General features: G+C 45.0%; 2 protein-coding genes and 1 long non-coding RNA gene across 6 annotated transcripts in view; 1 reads left to right on the forward strand and 2 right to left on the reverse strand.

Moving 5' to 3' along the window:
- Positions 1-6,899, forward strand: part of LOC146706809 (uncharacterized) — a 12,262-nt gene extending 5,363 nt beyond the window's left edge. Inside the window, exons 2-3 of one of the 3 annotated variants that reach the window (XR_014921634.1) lie at positions 2,678-2,770; positions 4,937-6,899. This is a non-coding gene — a long non-coding RNA (uncharacterized LOC146706809). Of the gene's footprint in view, positions 1-1,255; positions 2,771-4,936 lie in introns of those variants that run through there. The other 2 variants (XR_014921633.1, XR_014921635.1) reach the window with 2 other exon arrangements.
- The window catches only part of LOC146706796 (uncharacterized), a 378,960-nt gene that overhangs the window by 306,637 nt on the left and 63,117 nt on the right, over positions 1-9,206 (reverse strand). The window lies entirely within an intron of this gene.
- LOC146706810 (zinc finger protein 277-like) lies at positions 7,993-9,206 on the reverse strand. Of its 2 annotated transcripts, XR_014921632.1 has the most exons (3): positions 9,165-9,206; positions 8,905-9,079; positions 7,993-8,710 (listed from the first exon to the last, which is right to left on the reverse strand). XR_014921632.1 is itself a non-coding variant. In XM_085465047.1 (2 exons), exons 1-2 carry the CDS (start codon positions 9,096-9,098, stop codon positions 8,551-8,553), a joined length of 354 nt encoding a protein of 117 aa, XP_085321173.1. In that variant the 5' UTR covers positions 9,099-9,199; the 3' UTR covers positions 7,993-8,550. The 2 variants fall into 2 exon arrangements, 1 of the variants encoding a protein (XP_085321173.1); XM_085465047.1 differs by having other exon boundaries at positions 8,905-9,199.

The following is a 9,206-nucleotide window of genomic DNA, read 5'->3' on the forward strand; positions in this document are numbered from 1 at the left end:
TCTCACATTTGATGATGGACCACAGGTTCTCAATGGGGTTCAGATCAGGTGAACAAGGAGGCCATGTCATTAGTTTTTCTTCTTTTATACCCTTTCTTGCCAGCCATGCTGTGGAGTACTTGGACGCGTGTGATGGAGCATTGTCCTGCATGACAATCATGTTTTTCTTGAAGGATGCAGACTTCTTCCTGTACCACTGCTTGAAGAAGGTGTCTTCCAGAAACTGGCAGTAGGACTGGGAGTTGAGCTTGACTCCATCCTCAACCCGAAAAGGCCCCACAAGCTCATCTTTGCTGATACTCGGCCCTGAAAATCTTAGAAATATGGTATCTAACCAGATTCTTACCCTGGATGGCATTACCTTGGCCTCCAGTAACACTGTGAGGAACCTTGGAGTCATTTTTTACCAGGACATGTCCTTCAACGCACATATTAAACAAATATGTAAGACTGCTTTCTTCCATTTGTGCAACATCTCTAAAATTAGAAATATCCTGCCTCAGAGTGACGCTGAAAAACTAGTTCATGCATTTATTACTTCCAGGCTGGACGACTGTAATTCATTATTATCAGGAAGTCCAAAAAACTCGCTGAAAAGCCTTCAACTAATCCAAAATGCTGCAGCAAGAGTCCTGACAGGGACTAGAAAGAGAGAGCAGATTTCTCCTGTTTTGGCTTCCTGTTAAATCCAGAATTGAATTCAAAATCCTGCTCCTCACATACAAGGTCTTAAATAATCAGGCCCCATCTTATCTTAATGACCTTGTAGTACCATATCACCCTATTAGAGCACTTCGCTCTCGCTCTGCAGGCCTACTTGTTGTTCCTAGAGTATTTAAAAGTAGAATGGGAGGCAGAGCCTTCAGTTTTCAGGCCCCTCTTCTGTGGAACCAGCTTCCAGTTTGGATTCAGGAGACAGACACTATCTCTACTTTCAAGATTAGGCTTCAAACTTTCCTTTTTGCTAAAGCATATAGTTAGGGCTGGACCAGGTGACCCTGAATCCTCCCTTAGTTATGCTGCAATAGACGTAGACTGCCGGGGGATTCCCATGATGCATTGAGTTTTTCCTTTCCAGTCACCTTTCTCACTCACTATGTATTAACAGACCTCTCTGCATTGAATCATATCTGTTATTAATCTCTGTCTCTCTTCCACAGCATGTCTTTATCCTGTCTTCCTTCTCTCACCCCAACCGGTCGCAGCAGATGGCCCCGCCCCTCCCTGAGCCTGGTTCTGCAGGAGGTTTCTTCCTGTTAAAAGGGAGTTTTTCCTTCCCACTGTCGCCAAAGTGCTGCTCATAGGGGGTCATATGATTGTTGGGTTTTTCTCTGTATCTATGAAGCGCCTTGAGGCGACTTTTGTTGTGATTTGGCGCTATATAAATAAAATTGAATTGAATTGAATTGAATACCAGCCCAAACCAGTACTCCACCTCCACCTTGCTGGCGTCTGAGTCGGACTGGAGCTCTCTGCCCTTTACCAATCCAGCCACGGGCCCATCCATCTGGCCCATCAAGACTCACTCTCATTTCATCAGTCCATAAAACCTTAGAAAAACCAGTCTTGAGATATTTCTTGGCCCAGTCTTGACGTTTCAGCTTGTGTGTCTTGTTCAGTGGTGGTCGTCTTTCAGCCTTTCTTACCTTGGCCATGTCTCTGAGTATTGCACACCTTGTGCTTTTGGGCACTCCAGTGATGTTGCAGCTCTGAAATATGGCCAAACTGGTGGCAAGTGGCATCTTGGCAGCTGCACGCTTGACTTTTCTCAGTTCATGGGCAGTTATTTTGCGCCTTGGGTTTTCCACACGCTTCTTGCGACCCTGTTGACTATTTTGAATGAAACGCTTGATTGTTCGATGATCACGCTTCAGAAGCTTTGCAATTTTGAGACTGCTGCATCCCTCTGCAAGATATCTCACTATTTTTGACTTTTCTGAGCCTGTCAAGTCCTTCTTTTGACCCATTTTGCCAAAGGAAAGGACGTTGCCTAATAATTATGCACACCTGATATAGGGTGTTGATGTCATTAGACCACACCCCTTCTCATTACAGAGATGCACATCACCTAATATGCTTAATTGGTAGTAGGCTTTCGAGCCTATACAGCTTGGAGTAAGACAACATGCATGAAGAGGATGATGTGGACAAAATACTCATTTGCCTAATAATTCTGCACTCCTTGTGTATATATATACATACACGTATATATATGTATATATGTATGTTAGCGTGGGCTGCAATGCGTTAGCACGGTTAGCTCATTAACGCGTTAGTGCCATGTAGCCCCACGCACGGGGCGATCCGCGATAACTCGCTAAGGCAGATTTGCCGTGTTAATGCGGTTATGGCGTTAGCATCATTTTAACGGGATTAACGCTGACAGCACAAGTTTTTACAAAAGTCTGCAAGGTCAGCAGACATGGGGACATTTGTGTGCGGACTGAATTATAGCACGTTCGCATGAAGACAGGAATTACATCAAGGGTTTCTACTTCTGCTCCACTAGAGTAGCTTTGCATGAATCACAGTTCAAATATATGTTTTAGCTCCTCCCCTTTTACAGCCAACCTACCTTTACATCAACTGTGTGCCTCAGATACCAGAGATTTCACCTGTCTGTGTGTGTGTGTGTGTGTGTGTGTGTGTGTGTGTGTGTGTGTGTGTGTGTGTGAAGATCAGCGTGCTGTGTCCAGAAGAGGCAGCAGCTCAGGAGCAGTCGGGACAGGTGACAGAGTGTCTGAAGATCAAACTGGAAGACTGTAAGATGGTAAATGAGCTCGCTGCTGCCTTCACTGACCTCTCAGGGTGTAGTGAAACCCAGCTTTATAATTTAAAATGTTTTAGAGAACTACCTGAGGCTGCTCAGCTGGCATGTACAGTGGCTTGCAAAAGTATTTGGCCCCCTTGAACTTTCCCACATTTTGTCACATTACAGCCACAAACATGAATCAATGTTATTGGAATTCCAGGTGAAAGACCAACACAAAGTGGTGCACACGTGAGAAGTGGAACGAAAATCATACATGATTCCAAACATTTTTTACAAATAAATAACTGCAAAGTGGGGTGTGCATAATTATTCAGCCCCTGAGTCGATACTTTGTAGAACCAGCTTTTGCTGCAGTTACAGCTGCCAGTCTTTTAGGGTCTGTCTCTACCAGCTTTGCACTGGACTGAAATCTTTGCCCATTCTTCTTTGTAAAACAGCTCCAGCTCAGTCAGATTAGATGGGCAGCGTTTGTGAACAGCAGTTTTCAGATCTTGCCACAGATTCTGGATTGGATTTAGATCTGGACTTTGACTGGGCCAGTCTAACACATGGATGTGTTTTGTTTTAAACCATCCCATTGTTTCCTGGCTTTATGTTCAGGGTCGTTGTCCTGCTGGAAGCTGAACCTCCGCCCCAGTCTCAAGTCTTTTGCAGACTCCAAGAGGTTTTCTTACAAGATTGCCCTGTATTTGGCTCCATCCATCTTCCCATCAACTCTGACCAGCTTCCCTGTCCCTGCTGAAGAGAAGCCCCCCCAGAGCATGATGCTGCCACCACCATATCTGACAGTGGGGATGGTGTGTTCAGAGTGATGTGCAGTGTTAGTTTTCCACACACAGCGTTTTGCATTTTGGTCTCATCTGACCAGAGCAGCTTCTTCCACATGTTTGCTGTGTCCCCACATGGCTTGGGGCAAACTGCAAACGGGACTTCTTCTGGTTTTCTGTTAACAATGGCTTTCTTCTTGCCACTCTTCCATAAAGGCCAACTTTGTGCAGTGCACGACTAATAGTTGTCCTGTGGACAGATTCCCCCACCTGAGCTGTAGATCTCTGCAGCTCGTCCAGAGTCACCATGGGCCTCTTGGCTGCATTTCTGATCAGCGCTCTGCTTGTTCGGCCTGTGAGTTTAGGTGGACGGCCTTGTCTTGGTAGGTTTACAGTTGTGCCATACTCCTTCCATTTCTGAATGATGGCTTGAACAGTGCTCCGTGGGATGTTCAAGGCTTGGGAAATCTTTTTGTAGCCTAAGCCTGCTTTAAATTTCTCAATAATTTTATCCTTGACCTGTCTGGGGTGTTCTTTGGACTTCATGGTGTTGTTGCTCCCAATATTCTCCTCTGAGGCCATCACAGAGCAGTTGTGGAGCTGTTTTGCAAAGAAGAATGCGCAAGGATTTCAGTCTGTAGATGTGCAAAGCTGGTAGAGACATACTGTAAGTGTCACAGAAATGGCTTATGTATAAAGAAGTTTAATAGATGGTTCCAGCAGTTAAAATGTTCTTGATTGTACATTTCTGTGGTCAATATTGTAAAGGTGTGTTTATCTTGTATAGGAGACATGTTTATCTTGTCACAAAGAACAAGTTGTTACACCGCTATTATTGCGAGGTTTGGGCGTGATAATATAGGGTCGAGCCACGATCGCCCCATATATAAATATATATATAGTCGACCTTAATCTTGCAGAGAATCTGATGATTTTGTGGATAATTAAAGTCAGTCATATATCCACAAACACAAAAAGCTGAAAGTCAGTGATGCTGCTCGGTTTGCAGTCCTGAATATCACGGCACAAGCAGGATCCACTGCACTGTTAATGTGAGCTGTGTTATATTGCTGCCTCTGTTCGGTGGTGTCGAGCCAAACGGACTTTAACGTGTGTTTGAACGAGCTGACGGTTCACTCGTTAAGCTGAAAGAAAGATGCTTTAATCACAGCAGTCACACATGTGTCCACTGCACCATCTGGAACTCTTCTTGTTTACACTCGTAATAACACAAACACTAAATCCTGCTTCTCTGTGCTGTTGTGTAGCAGTGTGTACACCTGAGACTGTCACCTGTCTGTCTGTCCTGCACTCTCTCTCTGTTTCTTTCTCTCTGATTGTGGAATAAAAGTATGAACATGTGTTTATAAGTTACACTTGTGTTTGAATCCTGCAGCTTATCACACATTTGATGTCCATGTGTGACGACTGCAAGTGTCCAGAGTGAGGACAGAATGAGGGACCCACTGCTGCACATCATCTGTGAGGCTTTGCACCCCTGATGATCCACCAGGACAAACTCGGCAGTGTGTGAGGAAGAGGAGGAGGAAGAGCCAGCAGCAGCTGACAGATGGAGAGAATAGACAGACTGTTCCCTGTTTGTGAAGGACTGCTAGGAAAGTTTAACAGAACTGTCTGTGCTGAATCAGTCTTATTAGGTAATGTTCACATAATGTGATCATCCCAGTGTTTCCAGTGTGGGAGAAAGTACTCAGAGTACTCAGGGCCTTCAAGTTACACACCATGAAAGGCAGCAACAAGTTTAATGTTCAGAAACCTAAAGTCTGTATCAGCAGCAGAATGGAGCTAAAATAAATGTTGGTTTCAGTTCTATGAAGCTTTGAGTATTTTGGATCAGTAGCTGCTGTGTTTGTTGCATCATATTGCTGTAACTGTTTATATGCTTTATTTATTCTGAGCTAAGTTGATCTATAGTGTTACATCATATTCTATAAGGATGTTATGTGTTTGTAGACTTTCTGCCCAGTTTGACCCATTTAGCAGACGTCAGCCTGTTTAAGGCTCTGATGTCTATTCTGTGTGACTTACAGCAGTTATGACATGGTCTGATTTTCTCACCCAATAAAGGAATATTTCATATATCAGTCTACTCTTCATTCTATCAGACACAGTTATCACAGCTCGTACATTTGCTTTATACACATATGTAAGCATTGAGCCAAATGTAATAATGCCAACGTATTAAACGAACAATATTTGTCTCTTATATATAACACATCTGTATACACACTCACAGATACTCGTCTTTGAGTGAAGATTTAAGGTGATAGGACATATAAACAACTGTTCAAGCTCACTGCTGTAATATATCATAATAATCTGACTATAACTTTAATATTGGCCATATTATATTTACATTACCACAGTGAGATGACTTTAGTCTCATGACCAACATCAGCTAATTGTTATTTACTAGCTAATCTTAAATGACTGTTCAGCACAGGAATGAAGCCCAACAATCATGTTTTACGGTCCTTTGGTCTCAAATGAACAAAACATGTTCTCCTTCGTTTCTGTCACACAAAGCTGTATGACACGTTTCTCGCGGTTAGTATCATGGTTGCTAGGCAACCTGAGCAGCGCGACGAAGGCAAGACCGTCCTATTTCACAAGCCTCTCACTTCCGCACTTCTCATACTTATAGTACGCACCGTGCGTAGTGCGCGTACTTCAAGCGTGCAGACCCTGAATTGGGACACAGCCTAGTGGTGCCGAGCTGGCGCACCGAGTAGTTCCTGTTACCTGCTGTGTGTCTGTTTTTACAGGTAAGCTGGGTTCCAAATAATACATATGTGATAGACAACAGTAGCAATCGAAAAGCTAGAGAGCCAGTTCACGAGTTTAAGGGTTGATAGCGACGAACCACCACCAGCTGTTGCTAAAAGCACCTTTGTTAGCTAGCAAAGTATTTACAAATAGTTCTCCCGTTCATTGATCTGAGCATGCGCAGAATGACCCACAGCGCTCCTTTGATCTTCTCGAACGATCATCGTGACGTCACGGCGACATCACAATGATCCTTTGAGAAGATCAAAGGATCATTGTTTTGTCACAGCGACATCGCATTCTCTGCCACGCCCACCGAGTCTATAAATAGGAGCTCGTTCAACAGTTTACAGCAGAAAGAGACAGTTGTTTGAGACACAGCTACCCTTTGACACCCTTCAGCCTTAAACCTTTACAAAAATGTCACAGGCAAGAGCAGATCCGTTAGACGAACTCCGTCATCAAAACGCACAGCTCTGGGAAGAACACGCACGACTCACCGAAGAACTCGCACGAGTCAATGAAATGTGCATAGACTTCAGTCACGATGTCACACGACACATTCAAGAAAACACACGACTCGGTCGAGAAAACACACAACTCGGTCAAGAAAACGCACAACTCGTTCAAGAAAACGCACAACTCGAGCTAGAAAAAGCACAACTCAGTGAAAACTACATAGAACTCAGACAAGAACACACAGAACTCCGTCACGATGTCACACCACACATTCAAAAAAACACACGACTCTGTCGAGAAAACACACAACTCAGGCAAGAGATGGCAGAACTCAGACAAACTGTGGAAAATCTTCAGCGCCCACCGGTACGGGAACAAGAGTGAGGTGTCCATACCACCTCAGGCGGGATTCGAGCATCTTTTGAACTCGAGCCACAGTCCACCGACCTGTCATAAATACGCTGTGCTCTCCTTTATGTTTGATTTAATTTTGCCCCTCACCCCCCAACCAGTCATGGCAGAAGACCGCCCCTCCCTGAGCCTGGTTCTGCCAGAGGTTTCTTCCTGTTAAAAGGGAGTTTTTCCTCTCCACCGTTGCCAGAGTGCTTGCTCATAGGGGATCATTTGATTGTTGGGGCTGAATTTTTGGATTTCATTTAATTGGCTTAAACTGAAAAATCTAAAAATTCATGTGAGGGCTTCACATAGTGGAGAGCACTACATTTGCTAACTGCTCTTTGTTTATTTGTAGATTTTGTAGTTCTTCCTACTACAAAAACTACAAATGAAAACAAGGCAGTTAGCAGCAAATGAAAATAAATAAAACACTTAAAAAAATCTGCTACTGCTCTGTGTGTTTACTTCAGTGAACACTTGTATGTTTTTGTGTTAGAAGATTATAGATTGTCCAAAATGTCCTACAGCCTGCCAGAGTACGAAATGAGGATAAAACAGGAAGTTTGACAGCAGTGAGTTCCTGCAGCGACCTCTCGTTTCTCTCCTCAGTGCTGCATGTTCGTGAACGTGAGCCTGGACGCGAAGGACGCGGTGAAAACTCTGAGCGCTGCAGTTCGGCTCCACCATACGGCAGGTGTCGCTCAGCAAAGCGATGCAGAAAAACAACAGAAACACCAAATAGGACAGATGTTTCAGGCACGAGACGTCCCTGGGCTTTCTGAGGGGACAACAACAACAATAATAACAATGTGCAGTAAAACATACACTCATTCTTTTCATTTATTAAGTTCCTGTGTTGTGTTGTTTGTGTTGTGCGTAGTGCCGACGCGGGACAGTTTGCAATTGTGTAGTGCTGTTGTTCTAAGTGTGACTGTGCAATGACAATAAAGAGTCTCTCGTCTCATCTTGACGATGAGCTCGTCCACCACAGCACTGAATCCAGCTCAGTTACAAGTTACAAAAGAAAATCATTTTTACTCGAGTACTAAAATTCATATTCAAGAAAACGCATGTTTCAGCTTCATTGCACGAGGCAGAGCAATTACGTTTCAGCGGACATCATGGCGTCCGCGTGTCCAGCTGTGGAGAGGACTCTTCTTTTGCCTTTCTTATCTTTACTAAGTAGAGACGTACAGGAAATAGTTGAGAGGGAAAGGGCCGGACTCAAACCCGTGCCGCTGCGTTCCAGCCATGTGGCATGTGGTCACCATGAGCTGAGCTCAGCCGACGTCAGAGACGCCTTTGAGTCAAACGTATGACACGTGTCCGTCTGTGGTCCTAGCTGCTGCCTCCTCGCTCCTTCAGCAGCTACTTGAGGACACTGGACTGTTTCAGCGCTCTCAGGTTAGAGATGTCCTCCGCGATGACCGGGATCTCCTCGCCGCGATGCTCCTCGTCACCGTCGCCTTCCTCGCTGTCAGAGAGCGTGCACAGGAGAGCGTCGTTCTCGTACGTGGGGAAGTAATACCTGCGGAGCGAGACGACGTTTAGTGCTCAGGCTCAAATTAGTCCCAAAAAGGACGCCATTTTCATCAGCTGATAAAAATACTCCAAATGAAGTGTAAACATCTGTGGCGTTGACCACGTTCATCAGCAGCTGTACGCCAGCTTTAAAGCCCGCGCTCTCATTGGTTAATTCTGCAGGCGCTTCGTTAAACCTACTGCGGCTGGTCCCAGGCGGACATCTCTGGCAGCTTCATCACGTGACCTTCAGCCGCGATGTGACGCAGGGCGTCCGCCCGGCAGTCGAACATCCGCGTGCAGCCGTAGCAGCGGCTCTGATGGATCTGCCGCCGGATGAAGTTCACCAGTTTGACCTGCTGGTAGAACTTGAGGTCTGAGGGAGGACAGAACATTAGAAACACTCAGAAGGAAGAAATAGAAGCAAACTGCGCTCGAATTACCACGGCGATTTCACCCACTGAGCTCGGTCTTAAGGAGGTGGAGGTCGAAGCCGTGAGCCT

This window comes from Copadichromis virginalis, linkage group LG7 (genome assembly GCF_057382275.1).
Source record: "Copadichromis virginalis isolate Kocher_CV1m ecotype Utaka linkage group LG7, C_Virginalis_male_GT1.1, whole genome shotgun sequence".
Taxonomy (NCBI): domain Eukaryota; kingdom Metazoa; phylum Chordata; class Actinopteri; order Cichliformes; family Cichlidae; genus Copadichromis; species Copadichromis virginalis.

Bases quoted from the DNA above. Each gene is read 5' to 3' on its own strand.
- LOC146706810 (XM_085465047.1), bottom strand. From the start codon at position 9,098: ATGTTCTGTCCTCCCTCAGACCTCAAGTTCTACCAGCAGGTCAAACTG. The intron at 8,711-8,904 runs GTAGGTTTAACG...CTCGCTCCGCAG, and splicing joins TCCGCCTGGGACCAGCCGCA to GTATTACTTCCCCACGTACG.